Genomic DNA, 17589 nt, shown 5'->3' on the forward strand with positions numbered 1-17589 from the left:
ACACCACAGAATCAAATTCACTAAAAGAAAGAGATGGAAAATGCAGAGAGAAACCTCAATACAGTGACCTGAGAGCAGCCTTCAATATGTAAAGAGGACCAACAAGAACGCTGCCCCATCCCTGGCAGTGCTCAAGGCCAGGATGGACACAGGGGCTTGGAGCAGCTGCTCCAGTGGAAGGGGTCCCTGCCTGTGGCAGGGGTTGGAGCTGGAGGAGCTTTAAGGTCCCTTCCAACACAAACCAGGCTGGGATTCTATGATGATTCCATGGATTTCACATAACCCTTTTCCACACTGTCACACTCCCACTAATAGCAAAACCATCACATTTTCACTAGTGAAAAAGACAAGACAGCAACAACTTTTGCAAGTTTAAATGAAACACAGCCAGAAAGAAGTAAGAGGCTGCAATGAGGCCAAACAGCTAAAAAGGACAGCAAAAAGCTGATCAGAATTCTGTTGGAATGAAGGCAAAACTACTGAGAACAAGAAGAAACCAGAAGACGTGAACACTCACAGCCACATCACCCGATGGAAAGGATTGTACTGGCTGGCAATGGGAAAGCTGACAAGAGGGGCTACAAGTTACCTGAGGAAGAAATATGGTTCCACTTAATGTGCCACATCAGGTGGTGCTCACACACCTCATCTTACACAGCTCCCGTGTTAACAACTGCTTTTCACTATAGATTCCCTCCCCTTATGTCATCTGGGCCTTCTTGGTAGTGTTCTTCTAAAGGATGAGGACACGCTTACTCCAAGTCATGACAAATAAGATGTCCCAAAGCTGCAATCCCCAGGAATACCCAAGGACCAGGCACTGGAAACACTAATACCCAGCAAACACTTGGTGTTTGCTCTTACTGGAAAGTGTTTCTATCATTGACTGGAAACACTGATGCCCAAAGCCAAAGGGAAACAGCTTCAAAAAAGCCATTGGAAGCTTCTAACTTCAAAACCCTGGAGCAGAAGACACGCCAAGGGGAAAGCTCTGTTTATTTTTAACGGGCAAACAAAGGGGAAAGCTGGCACGGGGTGTACGTAAATCAGTGCACAAGTGGAAAAGCAGCTGGAAACAAACCAGTTTTACCTGCACACAACAGCACGTGAGGCTGATGGGAGCCAAATCCCTCTCAGATTATAGGGAAACATTGTAAGCAATGACATCTATATGCACATCTTTGTTCTAAGGCTTTGCATACAGCAGCAGATGCTGATCTAAACCTATTGACACAAGAACCAGCTCCTGGATACGACATTTAACAGCTTTTCCTCTTTATGTTCCCAGTATCTTCTCCACTGCATCCCAAAAACTGCTTCTTAAAACCATTCCCAAATTTTGCCTGAAGCACAGGAAGGTTCCTCAGCCTCTACCATTTCTGGTAAATACAGGGCTGCACACTTGCAGCTTGAGGAGCCAGAGGAAATTCAGGATGCACACCAAGCTTATCTTACAAAGGTACCAGGCTGCTCCCATCCATCCATCCATCCATCCATCCATCCATCCATCCATCCATCCCCATTTCCGAGTGGGTTTGAATTTGCTAATTCCTGAGTTTTGCAAGCCTGGGACAGCAGGAGCTACCCAGGTTGTGCTGGGCCTGCAAAGAGGATGTGTGTGACAGCAGGAACACATCAAGACCTATGTTTTCCTTCTGATTCTCCTACTAAAGTACAGGAGAGCTGGATCCAAGTGAACACTGCATAACGGTGTCATCTCAAAACCAACCTTTTGTGCGTCTCAGAGGAAGATCCTGGAGCCATCACTACTGAGATACAGTTGGTATTTTAGCTGTGCATCAGTGATACAGCAAACCACATCCTCACTGAAGATATGAAACCAGAGAGGAACCGTGGTAGTGCTGGAGCAAACTCCATCGCCCAGTGCTGCTGCATCCCAGGGTCTGACGGTACCTGCCTTCATTTATTCCCTCACTCTTTTCCATCTGCTCCTTGGAAACACAAAGTTGAAGGACACAGCTGAAGGGGGGGAGAAGCAGTATTACTTCCATATGGGTTTGAGAATATAAAGCCTCAATGAAAATACCATATGGGCACAGCGCTCACACAGGCCCTATAAGCACCATATAGGGAGAACACCCCAAGAAGGCTTCCCCCCTTTCAGGGCCTGATTCTGCTGAGACAACTACTCGAGCCCTCTACTGCAGCAAGACATTTCTTTGCATGTCCTTTGGCAGATGCAATGGCAGGGCCCTGCCAATTCACCCCGAAGCCCTCCGTTTTAATCAGTATCACATCAAGTTTAACACATGCTTTGAAATGTGCACCAGATTCAAAGCTTCGCCTCAAGGGGGTCCTGCTGAATAACACATACCATCCCGGCCGCTGCTCCTCCAGCAATTATCTTTCAACTCTGGCTGAACCATTGGAACTGTCAACGCCAGCACACTGCCAACCAGAGGAAAGGTTGTGGGGTCGGAGCTGAAAACAAGACTCCTCAAGGCTGGAGCGCCAGGAGAAGGGGATGGGGTGTTTGTTTATACTGCTGTCTGCTTACAAGGAGAACTCCCAGGGCGCTTGTTTTATGGCTTAGAGGAACTACAAACAGTGTTAAGAGGGGTGGAAAAGAGAAAGAAGGTTAAAGACGCAAAGGAGCATCAGCATCCGCCAGGGACCCCTGGAAGGTGGAGAGGGCTGAAGTTGTTTGCACCTCGTAACCAGCAGCATCCTTCCAGCCCCGTCAGAGCCAGGAGCTCCTTATCTCCAATCCCACACATCACTGGCTTCCCTCACTGCCCCCCAAGCCTCCTCATATCAGTGCTGCTGCCCACCAAGTGATGGATGAAACTGAGACATAAAACATCAAGTCGAGAGGGACCTCGAGGATCATCTGGTCCAAGTCAGAGCATCACCTAGACCAGATGTCCCAGCAACCCTGTGCAGCCCAATCTTAACAGTGTCCAACACTGGGGAATCCACCACTTCCCTGGGGAGATTATTCCAATGATTGCTCCTGTGTCCAGTTGGAATCTCCCCAGCAGTAACTTGTGCCCATCACCCCTTGTCTTTCCCATGGGATCTGTTGTAGAAAGGGAGTCTCCATCTGCTTTGTAGCCACCCTTTAAATACTGGACCATGGTGACAAGGTCTCCCTGAGCCTTCTCTTCTCCAGGCTGAACAGTCCCAGCTCTCTCAGCCTTTCCTAACACGCTGCCCAGTCCTTGACCATCTTTGATGCCCTTCTCTGGACACCCTTCAGATCCCCAAATCTCTTCTGTATAACAGGGACCAAAGACACACACCTATCTCACCCAGCTACCACCAGCAAAGTGCTAAGGAGATAGCAATGATTAGGAAATACAAGAACTGTTAGCACAGCTTAGATTTCAACAGAACTGGAACATAAGGATGCAGCAGTCTCAACTCTCCATGGCAGCCATCTCCAAACATCTCCTATCAGGGTCAATGCAACTAAGGAAAACACAGCCCAGCACATGAAGGGTCCTGAGGTCAAGTGCATGTTGCCAGGTCATAGGGAGCTCCTCCTCACCCACCAAGACTTCCATCCTGCGGGGCTATAGCACCCAACCCATTACAGACTGCACCTTCTCTTGCTGCAGAGGGTTTTCCTCTCTTACCCAAGAGGGATTTTGGCTTCTCCCAGAAATGAAGCCCTTGGCAGACTTCAGCAGTGCCAGTACCAGACTCTCTGGCTGCAGTGATGAACCATGCTCAGATTGCAGTACACAGACTCCTAAAGTCAAACAAACCCATCGCTGTGTCTGAGACATCCCTGCCCTGTCCCCCAGAGGAACCTGCCCAGCTCTAAAAGGAGACAGAGAAACAAAGCCGAGCTGTCCTGGAGTAACTTAAGTGCACTCCTACCCACAAATGAAAGCTGTTCTAAATTTGCTATATATGCGAATTAGAAGAATATGTCGAGAGGCTTAAATAACCTGAGCCTGTCAGCAGAACTCTGTGTTTAAACTAGAAAGGATTGGAAGTCTTGGGTTGCTGAAGGATTTCACTCAGGGATTCCTGCATACACCCGTTTGCAATTTGTACAGGAGTGTCATGCAAAGGGCAGGCAGCACGGCCCAGCTCAGTGCTCCTCTCCCCCCAACTGAGCCATTGTAGCTCCATCGGAAGAAAGCACAGCCCAACTCACACCAACCCAGTTTCATCTCTTTAGCAACCCCGAGCCCACAGCTCCCTGGTGACCCCAGTGTTTCCTATGAGCCATTCCCTTCCCTGTTGCTTGTGAATAGGTCACAGGCCATCAGTTGAGAAGCAATGGCTGGTATTTCATACAATGGTTTGGGTTGGAAGGGACCTTAAATCCCATCCAGCTCCAACCCCTGCCACAGGCAGGGACCCCTTCCACTGGAGCAGCTGCTCCAAGCCCCTGTGTCCAACCTGGCCTTGAGCACTGCCAGGGATGGGGCAGCCACAGCTTCTCTGGCACCCTGTGCCAGCGCCTCAGCACCCTCCCAGGGAACAGCTTCTGCCTTATATCTATATATAGATATAGATATAGTAGGTGTAATTGCATTGATGACATGAAAACCTGATTGGTAAGAGCTCTTGCTTGCATCCCTTTCCCATCTATACAAGCTACTGTGTACTGCTGCTGTGTTTCACTGCTTCATCATCTGTGGAGTGATGAAGCAGTGATTGTAATACAGCTAACTGTAATGCACTTGTGAGCATCCTCTAAGGATTAATACACCAGTGAAGAACAGCTGGGGTTCTGCATCACTTAATCATAATAGCTGTTGGTTTTCCAACACAATGTGGATTTTTCTCACTTAGAGTTTCCTCATCCTGTAGCCTCTTATTCTATTTATTGTGATTCCAAGTAAGTTTGTTCCAGCCATTCTGATCTCATTGCAGCATTCTTCCACCACATGTATTTCTGACTGGCTGATGCACAACATGGGTGAACACTGCGTATCACCATCATAGAATGGTTTGGATTGGAAGGGACCCTAAAGCTCATGCAGCTCCAACCCCTGCCATGGGCAGGGACCCCTTCCACTGGAGCAGCTGCTCCAAGCCCCTGTGTCCAACCTGGCCTTGAGCAAAGCACTGGTGCCATTCTCACAGCAGCAATAATGATTTGTCACATCCACACACTGCTTTTTCACACCTTCAGGTGAAGACACATGAAGACTTTTACATGACTGGGTTACCCCAGGAGCACCCAGGCTCTCAAAACCACCTCAGCTTCTCCTTCCATTCATACACAGCCAGGCGCAGAGCAAGAGCATCCACATAGAGAGCTCAAACCACCCCATGTGCAGCACAAGAATCCGCTCCCGAAACCACTCCAGGAATTGTTAAAAGGAAAAACAAGGAAAAATCCGTTAATTTGGAAGGTTTATTAGCAGCTACATTACAACAGGCCCGAGACATCCTAATGAAAACCGAGGAATTTATCATCCCAGGCACTAGCATCCTGATGGGAGCAATTCCCAGCACTTCTTGAGCAAACCTTATTTCCAGCACCTCTCCTGCCACAACCATCCTGTCCAGACCCCCATCCTCCTCCACATCCTTTCCCACATGGGATACGCCAAAGCCAGCACGCATCCCGGGTTATTAGTCTGAGGTCTATCCACATTGTCTCACCTCCAAAGCTGCCATGGCCGCAGGAGACCGGAGCACTGGGCAGCACCTTCCTTGAAGCAGCTAAACACAGTCCCCATAATTAAAACCACTACAAGCAAGAGCAGTGAAAATGAGAGGTTGAACAGCACCTCTTTTCCCAGCTCCAAGAAGTAAAGCAGCTATTAGTGATGGCTTAAAACAAGGAGCAAAGGGTGCTCATGCCTCAACCGGGCACTGCCCAGCTTTGTAGCATCTTGAGGATTATCCAGCCTATCATAATTAGAAGACAAAGGATTTCTTTCAAGCAGCATCTCTGCATTTCAAGGGTTTCTAAGGCAACCACACAGAAAGTCCAGGATGTGACTGCCCTGTAGTTAAACTTCTGATTCTTATGTTGCAGCCACGTCCACAGAACATGCTGGATCCGCTACTGGGGATACCACAGTCCCTGTGGCCATTAGTCATCCATATGCTGAAATAAAAAGGGCCTGTGATTTAGCAGTTTCATTTTTGAGGTCATAAAAAGAATTCAGAGGAATACCCAGTTCTTAATAAAGTTCCTATGGGGTATAAATTTTCAACGTAGACTTAAAGGCACAGAATTCCTCTTGAATAAACAGAGAAACCTTCCCCCAAAAAGCCAGGAAACGTTAGACTAAAAAGCTTCTATGATAATAAGCACATTTGCACTCAAATTATGCGATGTGGGAAGAAGGGAGTTAAAGCACAAGGAAGTACAAAGACCTCAAACAACGTGCACTGGGGAACAGAAACACGCTTACATCTGCACATACCCCATCACCACCTCCCCAGCGTGGCCCAGATGCGCTGCTGGCCTCCAGTCCACCTACAGACGTCCTCAGTGATGCCTCCATCTGCTTATCCCATCAAGTGGCTGCCCCGTCCACCCTGACCCAAGATGCTAAACCCAGACTTGTCCGGCTGCCACGACCGCTCCATTCCCACGCCCGCTGGGAAGCTGAGGGATCACATTTAACCTCAAGCTCCTGGCTTGACAATTCACTTCAGAAGCCACTACAACAAATGTTTCCTGTTCTCAAGATCATTCACATCACTTCCTCCTTCTTCTTGCCCTGGCTTTTATCTGTCCTGCAAGCTCCAGAGCATCCTACAGCCATAAGAGACCTCAGTGGGTACCACTTTGGTTCCTACAGGTAAGTTCCAGCCTGAACATGCAAAGCTGAGGACAAGATGGTGAGGAACCCATGTACAAAACCACCACACTGGCTTTGGCTAAACAGCACTGGGATATCTCACATCTCATCTTCAAAACCTATCACAATGGCCACTGAGTCAAGAGTGGGTGGACTGAGTTAATATATGCAGACAATTTACCAGGATTTGCCTCAAAAATGAACTTAGAATGTAGATATTGGGAAATACTAGAAATTAGGGAAAAATTCTTCCCTGTGAGGGTGCTGAGGCGCTGGCACAGGGTGCCCAGAGAAGCTGTGGCTGCCCCATCCCTGGCAGTGCTCAAGGCCAGGTTGGACACAGGGGCTTGGAGCAGCTGCTCCAGTGGAAGGGGTCCCTGCCTGTGGCAGGGGTTGGAGCTGGATGGGATTTAAGGTCCCTTCCAACCCAAACCAGGCTGGGATGCTATGAGAAAGCTTCCAAATGAAACAGCAAGTGTCAAGTGATTCATCCAGTCACCATCGAGATGATGCTCAACACTCTGTTAAGGAAACAGTTTTCAAGGCCAGGTCTTAATGAAAAAGTAGTGAGTTATTAAAGATTTGTCTGGAATTTTAAGTCTTTTTACCAGCTTTCTCAAGTCTGCTTTCAAAGAGGTTAAGCAAAGGATGCTGAGGGTAAGTGACCAGCTGAGGTCACTGCTATTTATCCATCTCTTTCATTTTTAATGGTTGGACTTGATGTTAAAGGTCTTTTTCAACCTTGTTGAGTCGATGATTCATAGAAGGGAAGAGGATAGATGCAAACACGTTATAAGCTTCTGACAATAAACATTTTTATCAAGGCACTTGAAGGCATTTCAGAGCTCCCACAGGTCCAGCAGTGACACCTCCCTTCAATAACCAGAGAACATTCATCATTCCTCCACTGGACCACAGCATCCCTCTTCACTCAGCCTGGTTTCCTGCAAGCTGAGACCATAGCTGGCCATCAGACTTCCAACCTAAACAGCCCCAGAAAGACTTATTTCCTTCCATAAGACTTTAATATAACAAGTAGACAAGCAGCAGTATCAAAGATTAAGAAGGTCTCGTTACTGGATTTTACTAGAGAATAAGTTTCTGCTTTACAAACCTGCCCAGGAGGGGAAAACACCATCCCCTTATCCCCATCTGTTGTGCAAACAGCCACTGCATACCCAGCCACCAGATTGACCTTCCCAAGAGGCTCTCCTGCCTGCATCTGAGCCTATAAAATTCCCTTGCTTTTAATAAACAGCACAATTTTTACTGTTTGTGCTTGTTAAAGAAGCCCTCTGGAATAAGAGACACCACTTAAAGCAGCAGGAAGCTCAGATCCAAGGGTGCTTTGCAAGTCCTGGGGCATGCTGATAAAAGCCGGCCCCCACGGAGCAAGCGGATGCAGGGATCTTCCAAACACTCCATGTGAGCCCAGACTTGGCTCGGGCAGATCCAGCCCACGTGGCAAAGGAAACAGAGCCTTACACAGGGCTCACTTGACCTCTATTGAGTCTCAAGGGCTGCTGGAGCACTGACACCCAGCAGAAGGCCATTCCCTGCACGGTACATCCAGAGAAAGGCAGTAAAATCTAATATGCTCTAAAATATCCATACAAAGCCAAAACAATTTCCATATGCGCTGCAGAAGATTACATAAAGCTGGAAAACGGCAGGGATAGGGATAATTGAGAACACTGCCCAAAGTGCAGTTTAAACCACATCCACTGGGCCATCAAAGGACCACTGGGCAGGATTTGGAGGCTGAGAGAACATCCCCTTGTCCACTGCTATGCAGGGAACTGCTTGCTCTTGTGGGCTGGGGTGGCTGCGTTTAAAGGGAAGCACAAGGAGGGGACAGGGTTTCCCAATAGGGCTGCAATCACCACATGCCACATCTCTACCTATCCCCATGGTTCCCAATGTGCCAAGCCTGGCACAGCATCCTCATGTTTTCACAGCTCCCTTAGAGCCACCTGCACCAGGTGAGTGTGAGGAGCAGGTGCCACAGCAGGCTCAGCCTCAGAGGGATTTGATCCTTTCCCAATGCAGGGCACAGGAACCAGCCTCACCCCGTGCTTTTGGATGGGCATCACCACTAAATCCATACTGCATGGCCAAGGTGGGTTTGCCATGATGTGCAACATCTGCAGGTCAAGCTCTCTGCTCCTTTCCACATGCCTCATTGCTTCATTCCCACCCCTTCGCCCACCTCAACTTTGCTAACTCCCTAACACATCCCACATTCCTCATGTGCTTCTGGAGCATATATCATTGGCCTGAAGCTGTGGCATTAAGCACCTGCTGTCCTCCCAAGCCAGGAACCACAAACACTGACTATCCATTGCCCACATCATCCCATTACTACCATCATCTTTATAGAGACATCTTGAAAGAGGTCAACGGGATGAACACCATGGAGATGGGCAGAGGCACAAAGCCAGCACTGCTGGGCAGAACACTTGCAAACACCATCCTAGGATCCAAAAACCAAGGGAAGGGTTTGAAACTGTGGATTGGAGCAAGCCAAGGAAACAGGTTCCATGTGCTGGCAAGGTGAGAGCACCCAGTTCTTAACATGGCCATTGTGCAGAGAAGCAGACAGGGCAGCTTGCATGTGAGCCAGCTTTTATAGAGATGGAATCATAACATCCCAGACTGGTTTGTGTTGGAAGGGACCTTAAAGCACATCCAGTTCCAACCCCTGTCACGGGCAGGGACCCCTTCCACTGGAGCAGCTTGCTCCAAACCCCATCCAACCTGGCCTTGGGCACTGCCAGGGATGGGGCATTTCAATTTAGCCTAAAAAAAGCCTACACAATGGCATCTTTATTACAACACCAATGTATTCAAAATGACTTTAAAAAGCAACTAATGGACACTCAGGACTCATCAACACGTAGCTATAATTCTCTATAATCCCAGTAAAAATGCACACAGAGATTTGGTTACAGTTTTAAGACCAAACCAGTAGCACGGAGAAAACTCCACAAAGAAACTTGCATCCTCCAACCAATCATCATGAATCCAGGGAATTCCAGGTCAGAATTACATTTAAATCCAGACATACTTACAATATTGGAGCCCAGAGCTGGGTGCTCAACAGCCTTAGCATGGCCTGTATCCATGCCACATGCATCCCAGTGGTCCCATGGAATGTCTATTAGCAGCCATCATCTCCAGCCCAAGTAACTGGGGGAGAAATACATCTCCTCCTCTACTTCTCATCCACAAGACCTTTTCTTTCTGATCCTGAGCTACCAAAACCTTCTATAGTGAAGAATACAGCAGTAGCTGCACATATCCACGTGCTATTCAGGCATCCTTGCCCAAGCTGTTTGCAGGCATCAGAGGCCACACTAAACAAGGAGAGGCCACATGTGGGATGCGACACTCCATACATGAATGGTTCTCACTCAGCTCTGACCTGCAGAGACAGAACTGAAGCAAGAGAACCCCTTCAAACCCTAGATCTGAATTTCAAAGATGCAGTTGTCTATGGAGCTGCTGCTAACTCATGCCCTGAAGCGCTTCATCTTCTCCAGCTGATGGTCAGAACTGCACTCCTACCAAACTCAGATGGGCATTTCCCTGCTCATTGCAGGGGAGTCAGAACTAGATGTCCTTCGAGGGTCCCTTCCATCACAAACCATTCTATGATTCTATTGTGCACATCATCATGCAACATTTTGCCTTGTTCTGTCAGTGTACTCATATAACCAAACTGATTTTCTGCTGCTGTGGGAACTTACTCTTATACAAACCTTCCATTATGCTCCTCAGAAATGGCACAGACACCAATATGTGTCAGTGAGAAGAGTAAACATCCCCATGTAAAAAAGGCAGAGCTGAAACATCAACCCATTCAAACTCGTCCTGGATCACCATTGATTAAACATCAGCTATGACAGCACATCCAAGTGATGCTAAAATAACCCCAAAAGCTGGTCTGCTTCCATCTCTGCAAAAGGCATGCTGAGTATTTTGGCCATCCTGACAAACTTGATCCGATAATGGCTTTTGGATGGGTTATTCTTGGACCCCTGTGGAGCAGCATTAACTGCGCTTACCCTGGATGCTTCTTAGGCACCATCCTAAGTGACCTCCTCCACATGCCACACGTATTTCAGCCGTTAAGCTAGATAATAAAACCACATACCGGATATCAGCAAGTGTTAATAAGATGGAATTCCTTCCTGGCAAGGCCAGAAGCGAGCTCCTTAAAAAGAAACCCCACCAAAACCAAAACACACACACACAGGTTCACAGGGCCAAAGTCCAAAAGGAGTTCAAACGCACAGAGCTACTTTTATCTGTGCTATTAAGACCAATATTTGGAATGCAGCAAATTCCCCCAGACCCATAGGTAATGAAAGTCAGATTGACAAGGAAAGGAGTCAATGGGAGCTCATCATTCCTACTAGGAGGCTGTAAGGTCTCTTTGTGCTGTGAGATCTCTCAGGTCCGGCTGACCCTGGGACCATCTCACTTGACTTCATCCCACCGCAGGCATCCAGTCCCAGAGAGGGGCCGGCGAGCTCCCTGCATCCTTGACTCCTGGCCAGGAACACAACCACAGCTCCGAGCGCTCCAAGACAGATCCTTCTGATTATCACAAAATGAAATTCTCAGCTCTTGTCATCATCGGCCTCAGATTTGTAATGTTACAAAAACACGGTTTCCTTTCCCCATTGTATCAGCCCCTCTGCCATTCCCGCTGCTGAAATCAAACAATTTGGGAAGAATTTATATGATGCTAATTTAAACCGAATGTATTCAGCTGCCAATCGCAGTTCCCTGACTCTCCCAGGCCTCCTGCCAGCTCTGCTCTGTTCCAGAGCAACTATCAATCACAGCCAACAGACTGAGGAGGAAAAGACCCAGCCACGCAAGACACGAGACCGGGAATACTGGCAATGGGAAAACTGCCCCTTGCTTTCGGTGCGGTGACATGGAGGGACCCCATGCAACGGGAGGTTCCAAAAGCTTCAGCTCCTCAGTGTACAGCAGCTCGGGATGCTTTGTGCAGGAATAAAGCTACAACATTGCTCAAATCCCAGCAGTGCTTCCAAATCAGCTTGTGCAACTGATGGCAAGTTGACCTTCCTCCCCAGGTTGTATGGGAACAGCACATCCACACTGCTGGAAAGTTATCGAGTCCAAAGGCAGAGATAAGTCTGTCCCCACAAAGGGTGAAGGAAACCCCTTCTAGACCCTGCACCTTGCAGCAGGAAATTCACAGGATCATAGGATTGTAGAATGGGTTGGGAGGGAGCTTAAATCCCATCCAGCTCCAACCCCTGCCACGGGCAGGGACCCCTTCCACTGGAGCAGCTGCTCCAAGCCCCTGTGTCCAACCTGGCCTTGAGCACTGCCAGGGATGGGGCAGCCACAGCTTCTCTGGGCACCCTGTGCCAGCACCTCAGCACCCTCCCAGGGAAGAGCTTCTGCCTAATGCCTAATCCCAGCAAAGACATTGAGAGGTTTAATCCCAGCGTCATGATGACAAGACTGGAAACTGTAAGAGGAGGACACCACATCTACATCCTCTTATATCTAATTGGTAAATATCCTTAAGTGGGTATAAAGAAGTTATTTATTTAGTAATGTACTTGCTGCCATTAACTGGGCAACAAAAGGCAAAGGAACCTCCTGCTCCCTTCCAGCCACACAGCCACAAGAACCAAGGAAGAACCTTAAGAAGGCTGGGCTGCCAATAATGAACAAAATAGAGTGGGGTTTGTGAACAGGTGCCCTTGTAGAAGCTATTGTATTGGGTAAACTCAGCACAGTAAAACCTGTAGCCATCACAGACATTGCCATCATGGATGTCTGGCTCTACAATAGGATGCACAGGTCACAACGTGGTTTCTGCAGACGAACAAAACACTGTACTGAACTCCCAGATGCAGAATGGCATCTCCCCACAGCTCCCTTGCACACTGCAAGGCTTGGTTTGCCTTAAAATACAACAAAGAAGCTGAGTAAAGACAGTAACACATGGGATATACTGGAAATTAAATCAATTAATAGCAATCCTCAAGCCAGACCATCCTACAGGGAGGCTAGTGTTTAAAAGACAGAGAACTGAACTTGCCTCTACCTCTAACCACAAACCCAACAGCACAAGCTCATCACCTTGTGAGAAATCACATCAAGAGTCCTTCCCATAAATCAACAAGTCCAATCCATCCATCACTATCAGAGGAGGCAGTTTACTGCTCATGACAGGTAACATTTCACTACCAGTGGATCTGAATTTCAAAGTAGCAATGTTCTGTTTAAGAGCCTGTGTGAGCAATCTCCTGGCTGTGACAAGGAAAACTCTCTTGAAATTCAAATCTCCAATATTAAAGAGTAGGAAAGGGCAATTCTGGTTTAATACATGCACGGGGATGCTCAGTTCCAGCAGGGTCACCTTTTACAGACATCAACTGCTAGGCAAAACACAAGCAAGCCATAAGGAAAGCTACCCAGTATTTGCAAACCAGGTTAAGATGCAAAAGGAAGTTGGTATCAGTGCATGAACTCCTGTTGCTTTACCCAGAACCTGGGAAACCAACACTGGTGTCTCCAGGTGCTCCAGCTTCCACCAGATGCAGTAGCACAAATGCCCCTGTCCTGGTGAGCAGCACAGCCTGATTGTGCATCCCAGGCTCTGGAGTACCAGCATCCAGCAGCAAGATACAGATGGGAAAAGGCAACAGAAATGGTCCATCACTTTTCAACAGTATATAAATCAGGAGATAAAACCTCCAGTAGTAACCACGGAATGAAGAATCGTGGCTTCACCTATAACAAAATCACTTCATGATTTAAAACTAAGTTTAGTGTATTGGGATTGGAAAAGAACTGAGTTTAATACAACCTCCCCTCCCCAGAACCTCTCCATCACATGTGAACACACAAGTCCTACCTGCTTCATGGCAGTCTCTCCAATCTTGTCCGAGTGCTTACGGATACTCTCCAGGAAATCCTTGAGGTCTGACATGGAAACTTCCTTGATCTCTTCCCGCAGCTTTGGGATATTATCCACCATGATCTTGCAGAAGCGGTAGTGGCTCACTTGGGGCAGGTAGGTGTGCTCGAGGTGCTCCAGGGTCTTCAGTGCAGGGTAGTGCCTGGGGAGAGCAAGCAAGGCAGATGTGGAAGGAAGAACAGCTATTTCCATCCTGTTTCCCCTCCAAAACAACATTAGTCATTTGATGTATCCAAGAATCTCAGCTCTCCTCAAAGAACATAGACCTTAGATCAAGGGAACTAACCATAAAAGCACCATCTTCCTCTGGAAACAGGCAGAAGAATACAAACGCACAGCAGCTCCTTATCAGAGCTCTGATGGGCAAATGAGGATCAGCTGTGTCACAAGCAACCAGCATCACCTGAGCCCAGCAGCAGCTTTCACTCACAGCAATGCCATTTGGGGCTCCATATTACAGTGCAGGAAAAGCTGCTAACCATGTGCAGTATGGTCAGGTTATGTGAGGAAGAGGATCATGGAGGAGCAGATGAAGGAACACAAGAAGGAGCACAGAGGAACAATGGCTCAGAGCAAGCTGCTCCAGTGGAAGGGGTCCCTGCCTGTGACAGGGGTTGGAGCTGGAGGAGCTTTAAGGTCCCTTCCAAATAAGGACCCATCCCTGATGCCATGATGCCTATTACCAACCACCCAGAAGAGCCATGTTTGTGCCAGCTCTGTACCCCAAGGACACTGCACCCATGAAACTGGATGGCTCTTGGGGTTTTCTCCCTGGAAATACCTAGGCTCTGCTTGGGTGGCACAGTTCTACTCGAGCTACACCCTATTACACACAGGATGAAGCATTCTCCTTTCTTACTGCTTGGACACTGTGTGGATAGAAGAAGTGAGCTGGGGTAAAAAAGCCTGATCCCAGCAGAGCCCTGCAGAACCAAGAGGGTTTTCCCTCATCACTTTCCAACAAGCCATATGTGCCTCAGCTGGTGGAGAAAAGCTCTTTCTGCCCCTTCCTTAGAGTCTGGATAATGAGGGACAAAGCAGCTCTCTCCATCTCTTCTCTCTGCTGGATGCAGAGTCACTCCTCTGGGGTCAGACCACGCTTCCTTCCCCAGCTCCATCTCCAGCTCATGGCCACAGATTCTGCACTGGCTTTATAAACACCCTGCAGCAAACAGCACATAACTCATTTTGTCTGCCTTGGGAAGCTGAGTGTCTTCACCCCAAATCCAAACCCTATTACTCCTCTGAGACTGTGTACCCAAACCCCAAGACTCGGGCTTATAACCAGCCTCTTGCTGCTCATCATGAGTTGATATGTAAGTGATACCGGGTGCAGCTACAGAAGTGCTTAATGATACTGTGCTGTGTTTGGTGAATGAAGCCATCAACTACAGACAAAGAAGGAAGAAAAAAGAAGCCAAGGATTCAGATTCTCCTTAAATGTGGCTTTCAGCTTCTATTTGTTTCAAACTGAACCAATCCAAAGAGAGGGGAAGGCAAAAAAAGATGCAATTGTTAGAAGCAGACCCTGGAAACACTTCCCAGAGCGAGGGAATGGAGCAGCATGTGGATTCCCTTCAGAAGTTCACAGCGCTGTGATCAGCTCCAGCTCCCCACCCCACATCTGTCAACAGATAAGCCCCTCGCTGTTCCTCTCAACAGAGTAAAAACACTTGGACAAACCACACGCTGCCCTAGTCGGTGCTGAGCCATCCCGAGTGAGCTCCCTGGGACTCCTCCAGCCAGCCCAACCTTCTGGAGTTAATGCTCATCTGGACCCAAGGCTGCTGGGTCCAAGGAGCAGGGAGATGAGCAGAGCAGGAGGGGGAAGTGTACAAATACGCCCATCCAATTAGTTATCGCCTTGTTGGAAACATCTGGTTTCTTCTGTCTTGTTCCCATGATGGATGGCAGAACCCATCAGGCATCAGATCCCATCGCTCTCCCCGCGTGCCATTCCCCCAGAGCCTGCTGGGTTTCCAGCCCAGCTCCTGCCAGCAGCTGCTCTTTGCCCAGTTTGCCACCCCCCAGGGCTACACTGAGCCTCCCAAGTCCCACAGTGCTTAAATAAACCAGCCCCTGGGATCCCAGCCGTGCAAATATCCCAAACCACGGTTGAATCCTTCAGCATCACAACAGATGCGGGGTGGGAATCATAGAGTCACAGAGTGGTTTGGGTGGGATGGGACCTTAAAGCTCCTCCAGCTCCAACCCCTGCCACGGGCAGGGACCCCTTCCACTGGAGCAGCTGCTCCAAGCCCCTGTGTCCAACCTGGCCTTGAGCACTGCCAGGGATGGGGCAGCCACAGCTTCTCTGGGCACCCTGTGCCAGCGCCTCAGCACCCTCCCAGGGAACAGCTTCTGCCTAAGAGCTCAGCTCAGTCTCCCCTCTCTTGGGCAGGTTCAAGCCATTCCCCTTGGCCTGTCCCTCCAGGCCCTTGTCTCAAGCCCCTCTCCAGCTTTCCTGCAGCCCCTTTAGGCACTGGAGCTGCTCTGGGCTCTCCCCTTCAGGAGCCTTCTCTTGTCCAGGCTGCCCCAGCCCAGCTCTCTCAGCCTGTCAAAGACCAAGATTTCCAGAGGCACAAAGTCCTTGCAGTTCAAGCACTCTCCTGAACAGTTATTTCTACCACAAAACACACTATAGATCTTCTCACCAACTTCTCCCACCCTGCACCACATTTCCAAGTGGCTGGCTTCCATTCACTCAGATTGTATCAGGTTTTGGATTATGACATTATAGAATGAAACTCAATTTACACCTAAATGCCACGTCAGACACTGACTGAACACATCACAACATCCAGCTTCAACAAAAAAGCGAAGAGCCACCTTCATTTAAAAGCCTAAATTGAAGATGAGAGCCCTGCTGCAATCGTGGTCCTAGGCTACAACACAGGAGGCTGAGCAGGAGCGTGAGGATTCCACCCAGAAATCAAACACATTAACTGGAAAAGGCTGATTTTGAAGTCCCATATTTTGAGACTATAATATTCTTTATAGGTATCTATATGCTATACAGACATAGGATATCTTGAATCTATCCAGCTTTCCAGCTCTTCCACCACAGACACCGCTCCACACAGAACTTACCTTTTCGATTTCATTTGCTCTCGCAGTTTGCTGTACATCTCCAGGACTGGAAAGAGAAGGAGAAAACACACACGTGTTGAGATACAAGCACTGGCATGGGAATTACTGGACAAAATCAAGAGCAATCTGAGGTTCCTCACCAGGAAGACACAGCGTGAGCTTATCGACCGTCGCTGAGATATTCCGCTGCTGTAACCGGCATTGCTTCAGCTCTTCCATTGCCACGATCAACTTTGGGAAGGGAAAAAGGACAAGTTTCACTTAGAGCAGTGCACAGATGGAGTAGAGAGGATATAAACTGCACTTGTCCTGATCATCCACCATAGGTTGCCAAAAAAACCCCACTGTGATAACCAGGAGCTCAGCGAGGCTGCAGAGCGCTGCTGGAATAGGAGCAGAGGCAGCTTTGGGTTGGCTCCACAAGTACCAGCAGCATTCCCTTCATTTCAAGTAAGCAAGAAGCAAAACCAGAGGCAACAAAACACCAGCCTTGTAGCACATCCTCTGGATTCCAAAAACTGCTTCCCCTTCCTATTTTATTCATCTCTTCCCTACTCCCTCTCCAAGCTTCTCTTTTCTAGCTCTTCCCATAGACAGGATGTGGCAACACGTTCCCAATGGGCTTTTGACCATCCCAAATTAACAAGGATTCTTTAAATGCTCAGCCTCCAACAGAAAAACCTGTGCATGAGGGCAAGGACAAACAAGGAGCAGCCACTGCATACAACAGAAAACACTCTGCTTTCTTCTCTTCAAAGGGACAGGTCATGGATTTGT

At 48.4% G+C, this 17589-nt stretch overlaps 1 protein-coding gene across 2 annotated transcripts in view; it reads right to left on the reverse strand.

The window, feature by feature from the left end:
• EXOC6B (exocyst complex component 6B) overlaps positions 1-17589 on the reverse strand; it is a 291776-nt gene that overhangs the window by 223190 nt on the left and 50997 nt on the right. For both annotated transcript variants that reach the window (XM_034064717.1, XM_034064716.1), the window contains exons 4-6: positions 16953-17043; positions 16813-16858; positions 13660-13864 (exon numbers count right to left, since the gene is read on the reverse strand). In XM_034064717.1, the coding sequence (XP_033920608.1) occupies positions 13660-13864; positions 16813-16858; positions 16953-17043 (342 nt within the window). The remainder of the gene's footprint in view (positions 1-13659; positions 13865-16812; positions 16859-16952; positions 17044-17589) is intronic.

Source organism: Melopsittacus undulatus, chromosome 7, assembly GCF_012275295.1.
Source record: "Melopsittacus undulatus isolate bMelUnd1 chromosome 7, bMelUnd1.mat.Z, whole genome shotgun sequence".
Classification (NCBI taxonomy): domain Eukaryota; kingdom Metazoa; phylum Chordata; class Aves; order Psittaciformes; family Psittaculidae; genus Melopsittacus; species Melopsittacus undulatus.